Consider the following 16,170-nt stretch of genomic DNA (forward strand, 5'->3'; position numbering starts at 1 on the left):
AAGATACATTAAACCACTTTATCCCTATTTTATACATAGGCAATTTGAAAATAGCAGATCTACAAGCTCACAACGCGTCGCGATGCGACGCGTTGTGAGCTTGTAGATCGGCTATTTTCAAACATTTTAGTAATTTTACTTTTGGTACTTTAAGTACATTTTGATACCAATACGTACTTTCACTCAAGTAAATGTTGAATTCCGGACTTTTACTTATAACAGAGTTCCTCTACATTGCAGTATTGATACTTTTACTTAAGTAAAACATTTGAGTACTTTTTCCACCACTGCTGTGTCCTGCAGAAACCTGCCAATCTTTGGCACAGTTTCACTCTGACACTGTGACATTACTTTCCCCCTTCTGCAAGAAAACGACACTGGGACCAAGCTAAACCTAATCAGATGTTATGATTTTTCATAAAAAATACATGGGCCTACAGTTGATAGTTAAAGAAACAAGGTCTCTCATTGCACTGGCAACATTTGGCTCACTACAGTACAGTAATGCTTTGTCAGTTCTAAATGTCAACCTAAACAAATGTAAAAGCTACCAGCCGTGTCCTTTCACTTTGCAATAAAGTCACTTGTATATAAGATGAAGCAGAAGGCTCGTTAATACTGTTATTTAGTTATTTAAGTAATTGGTTTTCGTACATCTGTCATTTCATTGAATATTACCATCAAAAGTTCTCTGGGGGATTTGGCAAGTGATAGCAGACTTTTAAGGTTATTCAAAGTTTTAATTGAACCACTTTTATTTGAAAATGTAATTAATTATCACCCCTAAGTTGCTTTGCTGGAAATCTGTTCTTCATCATACGCGATCGTATGATGAAGTATAAATGAGCCCTTAACACACACACAGCGATTGGGGGACAAAGTGAGGGAGAGCATTGGGGTAGTGGGATGGGGTGAGCAGGGGTGGGGGGTGCAGAAAAGGCCAGTGGCCTCTGCTCCAGCCCCCTCTATAGTTCCTACTAAACTGCCCACCCCGTTCCTGCAGCTCTGTCACTTCTCATTTGTTAATCCGCCTTTCTTCTCCCCCTCTTTTCTCTCGTCCTCGCTCCCTTTCTGTCAAATCGGTCAATTGTTGATGTGACCTCTTTAAGCCCCACTCTCGCGCTCTCACAGTGCGCTGTCTACATAACACCAGTTTGTGCGACCCGGCGCATTGACAACGAAGTGTATCATATGTGAAGTTGACACGTTGTTGCGCTGTTGGAGGGATAAAAGAGAAAAAAAAGGATACTAACAGGGGAGATATAACAAAAGGTTATTCTAAATATATACAGGGACAGGTCAAAGTTCTTCACACTGTCTGATCGACACAGAGTTATGTTCACTGCTCACACCAGTGTTCAGAGTGTGTAGAGATTGACCCGTGAGGGTAAAATAACACTCTGCACTTTACTGTGGCTGCTAGTGCATCGCCACACACACACACACACACACACACACACACACACACACACACACACACACACACACACACACACACACACACACACACACACACACACACACACACACACACACACACACATACACACACACACACTATTCAATTAAATTCAAAGCGCTTTATTGGCATGAGAAAGTATACGTTTACATTGCCAAAGCAAAAGTGGAACAATACAATCAAAACAAAATAATATATGTACAATTAAAAGGAAAAGAAAGGATTTATACACAGAGCTGTTACAACTGCAACTGAGGGAAGTCTAACTTATAAAACCATACATACTGTGGGAAATAGTTAGCCTATATATCCACATAGGAAAGGTTAGCTTGGGGTAAGCTTTTGCACAGTTGTGCACAAATACTGTAGCAAAGCAGCTGTTTTTCAAAAGTGTTTTGCTCTGTTTGTATGTACAGTGTTTCTACAAATGTACAATTTTCTCAAAAGTGTTTAAAGTTAATTGCTCTGTTTTGTATGTAGTGTTTCTTCAATTTACAATTTAGGCATTTAGCAGATGATCTTAATCCAGAGCGATTTACAGTAAGCAAGGAAAACTCGAGGTAATACGTCAACTGCATAGAAATGGTAATCTAGGATCATAGGTAAACCAAGAACCTATCAACACACACACACACACACACACACACACACACACACACACACACACACACACACACACACACACACACACACACACACACACACACACACACACACACACACTGTATATGAGAGAGAGAGAGTTTGTTGATATGCTCAGAGCTGTTTAATGTTGAAATTTGCGGGTAAACGTAACGACTTCCATCAGCAGCTCATTGTCACCAACCACCACTTCCAGTGATTGTCTGTTTTTGTGCGTACTTTATAAGTGTAGTATTGTGCCAATGGTGAAAATATTTTAAAAGAAAATACGGTCAAGGGGAACTTTGTATGTGTGTGAGTGTGTGTGTGTGTGAGGTGCAGAGAGAGAGAGAGAGGGAGAGAGAGAGAGTTAGAGTTCCACCATTTAAGCCAGAGGATGTGCTTTGATGTTTTGTGACGGACAGCTGAGCACAGATGAAAGAGCAGAGATCGCCTGTCCTCTAGCTGTTGATTGACAGAACACAACCACTCTGAAAATCTGCATCCTGTCCTTTTTAAAGAAGCCAAATCTTCATGTCTCAGTGCCATCTTTCTGAACTCTGATCTCAGAGCTGAAATCCCATGTTTGTTTGGTTTGCGTGAACGAGGCGATCAGGCTTTTATCTCTGAGGCTATCTCTTTATCTTCTTCTTTCATCTGCTTTCAAAATGTCTCTCTACGGGTGTGATTTATACTCGTTGAGCACCCTGCTGCAACGCATTGTGAGCTTGTAGATCTGCTAACTGCGCGTAACATGGCGCGCAACGAAATGGGCTTTAGTAAGTGAGATCACAACGTTAATATTTTTCGTGTAGGAATGTTTTTCGTGTAGGCATTCATGGTGTTTTTAACCCATTAAGACCTGGAACTGTGTCATTTTTAGATTTGAGATAAAAAGCATTATTTTACACTTTGGCTATTCAAAAATAGCAGATATACAAGCTCATAGCGCGGCACCGAGTGCCGCGCTACGAGCTTGTAGATCTGATATTTTTGAAAAATCTTGAAAATGTGTGCAAATCTTTGAATACATATATTTTTAAAGCGAACATCTTTAACTCAAAACTTTGCTTCCTGGGGTCCCTGGAACAAAATATTTTGATGGGGGTCCGCGGCCAAATACATATACATTTTGGGGGTCCTTGACATGAAAAAGATTGAGCACCACTGATATAGAAACATACGTTTTTCAGAATACTGTTGAGATTTAGGAGACATGTAGAATCGGCTTCAGGTCTCAATGGGTTAAAATAGAGCCGTTCATTAGCATCACGTGTATCCAACTACAGTAGTTGAGACTGTTCACCATTGTTGTATTTGAAAGTTCAAGTGCAAATCAAACGCTTCATGAGGGCCTTTGGCATTGGATCAAGCCCTTATGGCTTTCCTTTAGTACCAGCCCATAGTCCACTTTTGTATGGACTATGATTGTCACATTGTCTTCAGGACTATTTATTACACGTACAACAACATATTTGATATTTACAGATATTTACATACTACTACTACTGTATTGGTCACAACCTGAAAGTATTGTGGGCCTGGAGAGATCCTATATGACATGAAAATAAGTGAAATATATCTATTTGTTCTGCATTTACATGGCATTTTCCAAACTTCAACCTGAAATAGTGAATAAAATGGAGCGATAGAAAGAGAACTGTGTGTATGTGCTACTAGTATATTTAGAAGAGGAAAGTAATGCTTATTTTGGACCATCTTAACTCGCAGCTGTGAAGCATCTGGTCTCAATGATCGTGCCAGAATGAATAATATCTCAAAAGCCATGAATGAAAGACACTTCCGTCGTCCTTTTTTTTTCTTTCTCTCCTTTCCTCGAGTGACAAACAGGTGCTCTTTTGAAATCGGATAACTAGAGAATACTGGAATGGATTTGTTCCAGTTCTTGTGATGCACTGTATCATTTGTAGAAGAAGGATCTGCAATGCATTTGAAACTTTTTTATAGTGTCCTTCAAAGCCCCCCCACACCCCCCCCCCATACTGTATTTTCATTGTTTAGTTTTTAACCACTTTAAACCTGGCATCCTTATCTTGGACACATTGTTAATGTAAATGTTGTTGTTTTTTTCCATAATTTTTTTAGGGACACTTTTTTCAAATACATTTTCTTTTCCCCTCCGAAATAGCAAAAATAACAGATCTGCATTTTTTCATTTGCATGCTTGTAGATCAGTTATTTTTGCTATTCGAGCTATGGTGAAGTATAGGGCTTTTGATTGATTGACTGAATACTTTATTAACAGTTTGCAAAAAGTACAGAGGTACAGTTATACAATAATGCTAAAAGGATAACACAAAAAGCCCTGAGGGCTTGTTTCCATTGTGGTCCTGTGTATTCAGTTCATCAAGAATTGACGAAAAGGCTTAATTCATTCCAAGTTATTTTCCAGTGATATTTAGTGTTGTGTTATTATATTAGGTGATGTGGTTACTTGATTTGATACTGAATCTCCTCTCCTGTCTCTCATTATCTCATCTATAGCTAACATATTGGACAGTATGCTGCTACGAGCATCCAGCAGGGCGGCAGCAGAGAGTGGGAAGGAGACCAGCGGGAGCACAGCTCCTATTTTGAACTCTCAAAGACTGCTGTGGTGTCACTGTTCCCACCACTGTCCTGAAGAGTCCAACAATACATGCAGGTAGCAAGCACACACGCACACACGCACACACACGCACACGCACACACACACACACACACACACACACACACACACACACACACACACACACACACACACACACACACACACACATGCACACGCACACACATAAGTGTTTTACTACTTAAAGGATCTACACCATGAATTTGAAAACAAATATTTGATATTTAATATCATATTGTTTATGTCCCTCAAACGTTTTTCAAAAGGTTTGAGCCAAAATCAAGCCTCAGATGCTAACTTCTCTCTGGCTTATAAATAACTTTCACCTGCAATACCACATTGTCCTGTTTGGCACGGGGTGCTATTGAGCCAGTTTGTATGCATCTGGGGTCTCCTGTTTCTGTGTGGAAAAAGTACAAAAAAAAAAAAAAACTTTCTTTTTGAACTGCTGAAAAACGGGAGGGATTGCACCCGAAAGTGACGTCACGTTCGGGTGAAAATCAGTTTGGTCTGTTTTGAGACCAATTTACAGAAAACCCCAGATATGCTGTGAAAGCCTGAGTGTTCAAACTGGGGTATTTTTGGGGATAGAAGAGAGGTAGGGGAGACCAAAAACACACAAAAAATAAGGAAAAGTTCAAATTCATGGTGTAGTCCCTTTAAGGATGCTGTTGATTTTAACAAGAGTTATGGGGATGATGATGATATGTCTCATCTCCAGCACCAATGGCTACTGTTTCTCCATGGTGGACGATGAGGGAGGGGTACCGGTGCTGACGGCAGGCTGCCTGGGGGTGGAAGGCTCCGAGTTTCAATGTAGGGTGAGTGCAATCAGCAGTATACGCCTACATTGAAAAGCACTTGACAACCCGTAAGCAAAGCATCCATTTTTCACACTATCACTCTGGGTTTTATAGTGCAATTATCTCCTAAAGCAAGTTTGTTTTGTCCCTACCGTAGCTTGCATGTCATGTTATTTAATGTCATGTCATGATTGTCTTTAATGACAACTGAGATCCTCACAGTGATTCAAAGTTTGTAAAATGCAATTTGGACAAGAACTCATGAGAGAGAGTCAGTAATTAAATCATGTAATTATGAAACAGAAACACAGGCTGGTAAACAAGGCTGCTATTAATTCAATCTAGGCTGTGATTGTGTGTGAATTCATGTGTGTTTCGTGTCTTGTCTTCTAGGACACTAATCAGAGGAGATCACTGCAGTGCTGCAGAGAGCAGGACTACTGTAACAGAGACCTGTACCCCACCCTGCCCCCCATCAAAACACCCAGTAAGTCTGTCTGTCTGTCTGTCTGTCTCAGTGTTGATTTCGTCGACTAAAACTATGACGAAAAATGTTCGCCGACTACCTTTTTTCACTGACAAAACTAAATAAAAACTGCAATGACTTTAAAAAAGCTGCAATGACTAAAACTAAGACTAAATATATTGACAATTTCGTCAACAAATAAAAACTAGACTAGAATGCTAGTGAGGGATCTAGTGGAGAAGAGATCCAGTAGAACTAAAAGACAAGTCATTTTATGTTTGGTTGCGCTTGGGTGTTGTGCTCTGAAAATAGCAGATCTACAAGCTCACAACGCGTCGCGCTGCGACGCGTTGTGAGCTTGTAGAACGGCTATTTTCAGCATGCAACCAAGTGTAAAATCAGCCGTTACGACGCCATCAAGCCACCGCCAACATACATTTTAGTCGACTAAAACAAATGCAGATTTAGTCGACGATAATCTTAGGATATTTAGTCGACTAAAACTAGACTAACAGTAAAACATTTCAGATGACTAAAATATGACTAAAACTAAATCAAAATTTGCTGTCAAAATCAACACTGGTCTGTCTGTCTGTCTGTCTGTCTGTCTGTCTGTCTGTCTGTCTGTCTGTCTGTCTGTCTTTTCACTTTCTCACCCTTCCTTTCTCGCTCTATCATGCTACTTCTCTAATACTGTAAATATGATAACAAGAAAGAGAATACAATGAAATATGGTGTTGCCATATATAGATAGGAGAGGGATAGATGATTCTAGGCTGTCATGAAACTACACAGTAAAATCCATCACTAAAAAAAGTGACTGCAATGATACGTTTCCCCCCTATCAGAGTTCAGAATACAATAAAAATGACCTGCACACCGTCTACACTTGCACAATAAGGACATCTTTATTTAGGCAACGTTTCGGTCAATAGATCTTCTATAGGAATACGGTGTGCGGGTCATTTTTATTGTATTCTGACATCTGATCCCTGCCTACGCACCAGTCTCTGAGCTGATCAGGTGTGCATAAGACCTTGCTTTTTCCCCCTATCAGAGTTAAATTGAAAATACTCTGGATTCTATACTCTTCTGGTCACTGGTGCACACAGACCCAACCCAGAGGACGAATGCAAAGGTTGTGATTAGTGTGTGGTTATATGTGCGTTTGTACATGTTTGTGTGTGCATGTGTCTGTGCGCATATCTGCATTGTGTGTGTGTGTGTGTGTGTGTGTGTGTGTGTGTGTGTGTGTGTGTGTGTGTGTGTGTGTGTGTGTGTGTGTGTGTGTGTGTGTGTGTGTGTGTGTGTGTGTGTGTGTGTGTGTGTGTGTGTGTGAGTTTCTTTAGCGCATGTGTGTAATGTGTGAGAGACAGTAAGCCTAGATTCCCAGGGAAATCAGAACTCCCAGTGCGCACCGAAGGCAGAGTCATCAATCTGAAACCCTATCAGAGAGGATCAGGAAGGGAATTCATTGACTAAGCCTTCGGCTTCCTCTCACTTCTGACTGGGGTCTTGAGGGACAGGGCTGCGTGCCAGCAGAAAATGAAAAATTGATGAGTGAAATATGATTTGTACTTGATTTACTTTACGCTGCCTCTTTCAAGCGTGTTGTAGCGCTGACTGATTTCTTTGTAGGGTTTCTCTTTCTCTCTCGTTCCATTTTTCACTCTTTCTCAGGAAGGCAGATGGTGTGTCTTTGTTTTGTTGTTGAGCCATTGTTTTGGATCTCCGACAGAAAGTAGATTTCTCACTATCCTTCCTTTCTTTCTTTCTTCATGTCTCTTTTTTATTCTACCCTTTGGAAACAACAAAAAGTCTTATGCACACCTGGTCAGCTCAGAGACGGGTGCGTAGGCAGGGATCAGACCTATAGAATACAATAGAATGACCCGCACGCCGTCTACACTTCTTCAAGCATCCGAAGAAGGTCTATTTACTTTGCCTAAATAAAGTTGTCCATATTGTGCAAGTGTAGGCGGTGTGCGGTGTGTCATTTTATTGTATTGTTATTCTACCCTTTAACATGGATCCATCTCCCTGTTCTCTCTCCCTCCATCTCTCTCTCCAGACATCCACTATATGGCCTTGTTGATCTCAGTAACCGTTTGCAGCATCATACTGGTTCTTATTATCATCTTCTGCTACTTGAGGTAACACCCGCACGCACGCGCACGCACGCACACACGCACACGCACGCACACACAGACACACACACACACACACACACACACGCACACGCACACGCACACGCACACGTAGCATGCACGCACACAGTGCACAACTACACATGCAAGCTCTTTTATTATTAATGTATTTTGATGAATGTCATAAACTGTCTCTATATACAGGGTTTGAACGCTGACTGTATGCATGATTTGACTTTTATTTCAGGTATAAGCGCCAGGAGTCTCGTCCGCGCTACAGTATTGGTCTGGAGCAGGATGAGACCTACATTCCCCCTGGGGAATCTCTCAAGGACCTCATAGAGCAGTCTCAGAGCTCTGGCTCTGGCTCAGGGCTCCCCCTACTGGTGAGACGCACATACTACATACAGCCTCTTAACACCTGTTGAGTTTAAGATGACAGTCCCACTCACATGTGAGAAAGACCACATTCTCAGTGGCACACACACACCGAGGCAGTGGGCCAGGGCAAGGTGTGTCTTTGAAATTAAATGTATGAACATGTCTTGAAGGAGTTGGGGAATCGGCACTCGTGCCGCGCTATGAGCTTGTATATCGGCTATTTTTGAATAGCCAAAGAAATCTAAAAATGACGCACAGATGCGTTCGCGGTCTTAAATTAAGTTAAGCCCCTCCTTGCACATCAGGAGGGTTTATTTTGTGCCATTGATTTGTATGAATTTCAACTGCTGTTTGTGTCATCAGTGCATCCACACAGAATGCAAAGGCCATGTAATGTTTTCTTGAAACAAGGTATATTTTTCACCACGAAAAAAAAGGTATCAACCGGTATGAATGAGGCATCAGCAAATTAACACATTTGGTGCCAGAATTTTATAATAACAGATTACGTTCGGTGCCAGAAATCAGCTGCGCGGCACTGTTTAAGCTGTAGACTCCAAGACGTGCATTCCACGTGAAACAAAGCATGCATGCATTTTGCACGATGGTCCTGGCTAACGCCTGGAACGATAACATCTCTCACGTGGGTCACAATGGTGGAGCGATCGTGCATGGGGGAGTCGTTTTCCCCAACGTAAAATGTTTCGGAGTTATTGGGGTTTTAGAGAAGGAGATAGAACGGAAGCGGATGGGGAGCCATGTTTTTTGGCACGGTGATCTATAAGGCCCTTCCTTCTCAGAATCACCGTGGGTGATTCCAGAGCTGCTCCAGCCCATCCCGTGTGGAAAAAAAAAATTACTGAAAACTCGGTTCAGACCGTGTTCGGCACCGAAGCGCTACTCTGTGCAAACACGGTTCAGACCGTGTTTGGCACCCAATGTGTTAACAGCTTGATGAGAGATTTATTTTTGATGGTTTATTTGTCACACTCCCGTTGTGTAAGGGCCCTTACCCTTTATATAGATCATATTGTAATTGACCATATTCACATCGCAACCATTTTCCTATTACCTCATACTGGTTGCTTGGTTGGTTCCCAAATGGCCCCTTATGGTGGGTGTGTAACTCTGAGAGTGTACAAATAAGGGTCCATTTGGTTCCATTTGTACACTCTCAGAGTTATGGGGGTCCTTGAAAATAAGACAACCAATATGCCACACTAAATGGAACAGAGCCTTAATTAGTATTATTGGTAACACCTGTGAAGGAAGTAAGGAACTAATTTCCAACTAATTTCCAATATGGCTGCTGTGCATAGAGCCTATTCATGCTTATTTTACCCACCATTTTATTCTGTACTATCTGTCTCACCTCTGGCCGCGCTTCTTCCTCTTCCCCACCAGGTGCAGAGAACCATTGCCAAGCAGATCCAGATGGTGAAGCAGATAGGGAAGGGGCGGTTCGGGGAGGTGTGGATGGGAAGGTGGAGAGGAGAGAGAGTGGCCGTCAAAGTCTTCTTCACCACCGAGGAGGCCAGTTGGTTCAGAGAGACGGAGATCTACCAGACTGTCCTGATGAGACACGAGAACATACTGGGTGAGGAGGCCGCTCTCTCTCTCTCTGTCGTCTCCCCTGTTTCGCTTCAGAATTTTCCCCGTATCCTAAACAGTGTTCTTAACCCTTTAAGACCGGGAACGCATCTGTGTCATTTTTAGATTTCTTTGGCTATTCAAAAATACCAGATATACAAGCTCATAGCGCGGCACCGAGTGCCGCGCTATGAGCTTGTAGATCTGCTATTTTCGAAAATGGTGATTTTTTTTTTTGGCAAATTTTTAAATATATATATTTTTTAAAGCGAACATTTTTAACTCAAATATTTGCTTCTGGGGGGTCCCTGGAAGAGCATATTGTGAGATGGGGGTCCGCGGCCAAATACATATAATTTTGGGGGCCCTTGACATGAAAAAAGTTTGAGAACCACTGATATACAGCAACAGTTTTTTTCAAAAGAACTGTTAGGATTTAGAAGACATATGTAGAATCCCCAGAAGCAAAGATTTGCACAAAATGTTCACGATAAAAAAGAAATAGCAGATCTACAAGCTCATATCGCGGCACTCGGTGCCGCGCTATGAGCTTGTATATCTGCTATTTTTGAATAGCCAAATAAATCTTAAAATGACACACAGATGCGTTCCCGGTCTTAATGGGTTTACGCACTCACCTTGTCTTGTCTCTCTCTCATACTAGCCTCTCTCTGATCTCTCTTTATCCTACGTTTTACAGCACTAGTCATCACAGTCACTAGCTCAATACTTAATCATAGGTTAGCATGAAAACATGTCTCCCACCAGCTCCATCTCTAGACCACCCAGTCTAAGGTGTCTTGCCGTTTACATTAGACGCTGTCATCCTGGAGAGTAAGCGGCACAAGTCACTTTACACCGTCTGCATTCTTTTTGCATGCTCATACGTTTACATTAGAGGGCGGTAAACCCAGGACAAATTCATCTTCTTGGCACCTTAAGCGCTAGGAGGACAATGGATAAAAAAAACGGTTTCTCTTCCCTAGCTGTTGTGTATACGTTGCCATTGTTGTATACATTATGTATACGTAGTACCGTAATTTCCGGACTATAAGCCGATACTTTTTTTCCCATACTTTTAACCCTGCGGCCTATACAAAGGTGCGGCTAATCTATGGATTTTTACAGCTAACGGCCACTAGGGGACCTTCTAAATCTATGGATTTCACACCTGTGGTTTATAGTCCAGTGCGGCATGTATATGCACACATTTGTTTTTTCCCCTAAATTTGGCTGGTGCGGCTTATATTCAGGTGCGGCTTATAGTCCGGAAATTACTGTATATACATTGATTTAATTCCCTAATTATTAGTCTACTGTCTTTGATTACTATTATTACAGTATGTTGCTGCAAAGTCTGAAGAAGTTGAACAAAAATATGTTTCACTCTTACAAGATCAAGAAAATGTTTCACTCTTACAAGATCAAGCATCAATAAAGAACCACCTTGAACCTCTCTCTCTCTCTCTCTCTCTCCCTCACTGATAGGCTTCATTGCGGCTGACATTAAAGGAAATGGCTCCTGCACTCAGCTCTACCTAATCACTGACTATCACGAAAATGGCTCTTTGTACGACTACCTCAAGTCCACCACCCTGGACAATAAAGCCATGCTGCGCCTGGCCTACTCCTCCGTGTCGGGCCTCTGCCACCTCCACACGGAGATCTTCGGCACCCAGGGCAAGCCTGCAATTGCTCACAGGGATCTGAAGAGCAAGAACATATTGGTCAAACGAAATGGGACGTGCTGCATCGCCGACCTGGGGCTGGCGGTCAAGTTCATTAGGTGAGCATCATTATTTTCATGACAGACAATTATTCTTTTCGTGACAAGAGTTGTCGTTTGTATCTCAAAAAGTCTCCCTAAACTTGATTTACAATGTGTGCTCAGGCTCATGTAACCTGTGCAAACTTTAATCTAAGGGTGGGTCTTGGAGGTTCTAAATAGAAATGGAAGATTCTACATCCAGATTTAGTTTAACCCAGTAGGACCTGGAACTGTGTAATTTTTAGATTTGAGCTAAAAAGCATTATTTTACACTTTGGGCTATTCAAAAATAGCAGATATACAAGCTCATAGCGCGGCACCGAGTGCCGCGCTACGAGCTTGTAGATCTGCTATTTTTGAAAAATCGTGAAGATGTGTGCAAATCTTTGAATATATATATTTTTGAAGCGAACATTTTTAACTCAAATCTTTGCTTCTTGGGGTCCCTGGAACAACATATTTTGATGGGGGTCCGCGGCCAAATACATATAATTTTGGGGGTCCTTGACATGAAAAAGATTGAGCACCACTGATATAGAAACATAGGTTTTTCAGAAAACTGTTGGGATTTAGGAGACATGTAGAATCGGCTTCAGGTCTTAAAGGGTTAAGACCTGAGGCCGATAAAAAAAAAAACGCTTTAAAAAATAGATATAAATTCACACATTTTCACGATTTTACAAAAATAGCAGATCTACAAGCTCATAGCGCGGCACTCGGTGCCGCGTTATGAGCTTGTATATCTGCTATTTTTGAATAGCCTAAAGAAATCTAAAAATGACACAGAGGCGTTCCTGGTCTTAATGGGTCAATACATTATTTCCTACAGTTAGAGTGTAGTAGCTGTTTGCTTCAGAATGGCTTTCCCTTTGTAAATGAAAGTCTACGTACAGTACGGTACATGTTGTTTACTCCTGTCTCTATTCTTGGCAGTGACACTAACGAGGTGGACATCCCGCCTAACACCAGGGTGGGCACCAAGCGCTACATGCCTCCCGAGGTTCTGGACGAGACGCTGAACAGGAGCCATTTCCAGTCGTACATCATGGCCGACATGTATAGCTTCGGACTCATCCTCTGGGAGATCGCCCGGCGTTGTGTGTCAGGAGGTACTTCGACAAAATATCGAGCTTTACCCTGTTCAGTTCAAGCCAGAGAACATACTAATACATAAAGACATGCTACTGAGACTGCAACCACTGGCACCAGGGTTGCCAGATCTGCTTATTATAATTTCCCAGCAAGATTGTATTTGAAAATAGCTGATGTATATGTTAAAGTGCTCGTGTGGCCCATAGTCGCTTCTTTTGGGCTGGTTTTCCTAAACCTGGTTGCTTGTTTCTCTCACAGAATCTGGCAACACTGACTGGCACATTGAACATTGCTACTACTACAAATATACAGTGCATGGTGCTAGTTGTACATGTGCTGTCATGCATTGCGTTCTGTGTATATACCCAAGAGTGAGTTGCTATTAAATTGGAAGCGTTTGCATTGCAGGTATCCTTGAGGAGTACCAGTTGCCTTACCATGACTTAGTTCCTACTGACCCTTCATATGAAGACATGCGAGAGGTGGTGTGCATCAAGAAACTACGACCCTCGTTCCCTAATAGATGGACCAGTGATGAGGTGAGTTACACAGCCCTTTTTTTTTGTTGCCATTTTTGACCCCTAACCCTAAAACCTGAGTTACACTAGCCTAGTATCAACCAACCTCACACTGCTTCACACTGCAACCAAGGGGCAAGGCTTGGATATTTACGATGAGGCCAACACGGAAGCTTATGAATGGCCAGAGTGGCGCTGTTTTACCCTGCGCCGACCTGCCGGTGTCAGAAAGAATTTATTTTAACGCAAGTGAATGGGTTTTTTGACAAACTTTAGACTAGATTTTCTTACCTTAATAAAAATTGTCATAAATTCTATATGCTTCCAGTCGCTAGTTTAAAGTCTCCTTTCAATCATCATGACGTTTTGCTAAATTATGGTCCCATTTATTTTAAAATTGACGATAAAGTAGGCTATTCTATAGGAGGGGCGGGATGATTTGATTGACAAATCAAATCATGGCCCCCCCGCTCGTCAATCAAGAGCCCCCCCGCTCTTGATTGACAAGTTACCCAACCAATAATGGTCTGGTTGCATTCTGCAGGATATGACGCGATATCACGCGATATTGAAGGATGGCGGACCTACAGTCTTGCAACAATCGGCTTCATTTTCGGCCTGTAGAAAGCAGGGGAGTGGCTTTGTCCATCTCATTTATACAGTCTATGACTGCAACGCATAAGAATGTAGATTGACTATTTTCAGTTGTATAACTAATTATGAAATGGGCAGCCTTCGCTGCATGTCACTCCCCATCGCTCTCTATCAACAAAGGCATAAAAAAGCCCAAACGTTCATCTAGAATTTAAAAAATAAAACAGCCATTTATTTTGTGAGGACCAAGAAAATTGTCCTCGCAGTGTTTGTATCTCACTCACACACTCACACACACACACACACACACACACACACACACACACACACACACACACACACACACACACACACACACACACACACACACACACACACACACACACACACACACACGTCACACGGGTGGTATTTCTCTTCCCTAACGTCATCTTTTCCATGTCTTTCTTTGCAGTGTCTGAGACAGATGGGGAAGCTGATGACAGAATGCTGGGCTCATAACCCCGCCTCCCGGCTCACAGCGCTGCGGGTTAAAAAGACACTTGCTAAGATGTCAGAATCACAGGACATCAAGCTGTAAAGGGGGGGGGGGGCACACTGCCGTGCGTGTGTTTGCTCTACACACAAGAAAAACGGCATTGGCACCGTTTCACAACACGCTGTCTCTGCTCCAGACTATATAAGCCCCACAATCCTTTGCCTTGTGGGAAAAGGAACTGGGGCAGGAAGCGAGGAGTTCAACATGAACACAGACATGATGGAGCCTGAAGTCCTAGAAGAAGCCTGCGATCCAAGTCCCCCTTGAAAAAGTGATTTTGGATATAAAGGGGACTAGCCTGGTTTAATTGACCACTTGAACCCTACCGTCCGTCCCCATGTCTTAATGTCGTAATCGGCTTAACCTTTGGCCCAAAAAAAAGCAGATGCAATGCTAATTTTGGTGATATTTGGTGTAGAGGGTAAGAGGAGGGCACCAAGTATAAGGGGGGGACCCCGGTCAACAAAGTATATAGGGCTCAAGCACGCTGGGCAAGACCTGGGCTGTTGGTTGTCTAGGAAGTGACAACCGGAAACGGTTGAATTTGACGGAAGTACCGCCCAAGGAATGACGTTGATGCTTTACAAATCTGTTAACATTCTCCGTGAATGAAACGAGTGTTGTGATTGGTCAAAAAAATATTGTTTCCGGGGGAAACGCGTGCGACGGAAATCCTGCCCAATCAGGACTTCCTAGACACTCGCTGCTTTAGGTCGTGACCAGGCTCTTCTTTTCGCAGATGAGTGAGGCTGGGACCGAGGCTAGGGCTCAAGTGGTTAAATTAATAAAACATAATCCAGAATTTGAGCTAATTCTTTCTTTCACAAGGAGGTGATGTCAATTCCGATCTGTTCCAGAACACTAGAACCAGAACTGTGTGCCAGGTCCAAAACTCTGTAGAGCTCCACAATAAGAAAACAAGAAAAAAGAAAAAAAGAGTTTTGACTTGGTATTGTAGATGCACAGGCTACTGACCAGTGAGTGGAAAACTGTATCACTGCTTTCTGTGAAAGCTGCCCTACTTGTAGATTGAAGATCATTGGAAGGGAAGTCTCGGTGTGTAATTCCAGAATGGAACCTGCTTTTAAAACACTGTCACCCCCAACTACTGGCTTTGTTTTCATTCATTGAATCGAAGACTTTTTTTCTCCCTCAGTTAGATTGACAGAGGTTTTGATACAAGGACTGATTATATGAAAATGTTTAGTTGTGAGGGCAAATGTTCCGTTAAATAATTTATGTAAATAATAAAGTTAATGTGGCCAAAAAAGAAGGAAGGAAAGAAAGAAAGAGAGGGCACCATTTAACCCATTTAGACCTGAGACAACATTCTAAAAATGTTTTCTAAATCCTAACAGTTTTCTGAAAATACTTATGTTTCTATATCAGTGGTTCTCAAAAATAGCAGATCTACAAGCTCATAGCGTGGCACCGAGTGACGTGCTATGAGCTTGTAGATCTGCTATTTTTGAATAGCCAAAGAAATCTAAAATGACACAGATGCGTTCCTGGTCTCAATGGGTTAAAACTCAAAATACATCCATGTGTCCTCATCCTCTCAAGT

General features: G+C 42.1%; 1 protein-coding gene across 1 annotated transcript in view; it reads left to right on the forward strand.

The window, feature by feature from the left end:
- The window catches only part of bmpr1ba (bone morphogenetic protein receptor, type IBa), a 40,078-nt gene extending 25,118 nt beyond the window's left edge, over positions 1 to 14,960 (forward strand). The window contains exons 2-11 of the mRNA XM_084056273.1: positions 4,586 to 4,745; positions 5,431 to 5,530; positions 5,906 to 5,999; positions 8,050 to 8,131; positions 8,373 to 8,511; positions 9,911 to 10,103; positions 11,585 to 11,882; positions 12,798 to 12,973; positions 13,365 to 13,495; positions 14,523 to 14,960. Of these exons, the coding sequence (XP_083912399.1) occupies positions 4,586 to 4,745; positions 5,431 to 5,530; positions 5,906 to 5,999; positions 8,050 to 8,131; positions 8,373 to 8,511; positions 9,911 to 10,103; positions 11,585 to 11,882; positions 12,798 to 12,973; positions 13,365 to 13,495; positions 14,523 to 14,648 (1,499 nt within the window). The 3' untranslated portion in view covers positions 14,649 to 14,960. The remainder of the gene's footprint in view (positions 1 to 4,585; positions 4,746 to 5,430; positions 5,531 to 5,905; positions 6,000 to 8,049; positions 8,132 to 8,372; positions 8,512 to 9,910; positions 10,104 to 11,584; positions 11,883 to 12,797; positions 12,974 to 13,364; positions 13,496 to 14,522) is intronic.
- The last annotated feature ends 1,210 nt before the right edge of the window (positions 14,961 to 16,170 follow it).

The sequence above is a fragment of the Gymnoscopelus microlampas genome (genome assembly GCF_963454915.1).
Source record: "Gymnoscopelus microlampas genome assembly, chromosome: 4".
Taxonomy (NCBI): Eukaryota; Metazoa; Chordata; class Actinopteri; order Myctophiformes; family Myctophidae; genus Gymnoscopelus; species Gymnoscopelus microlampas.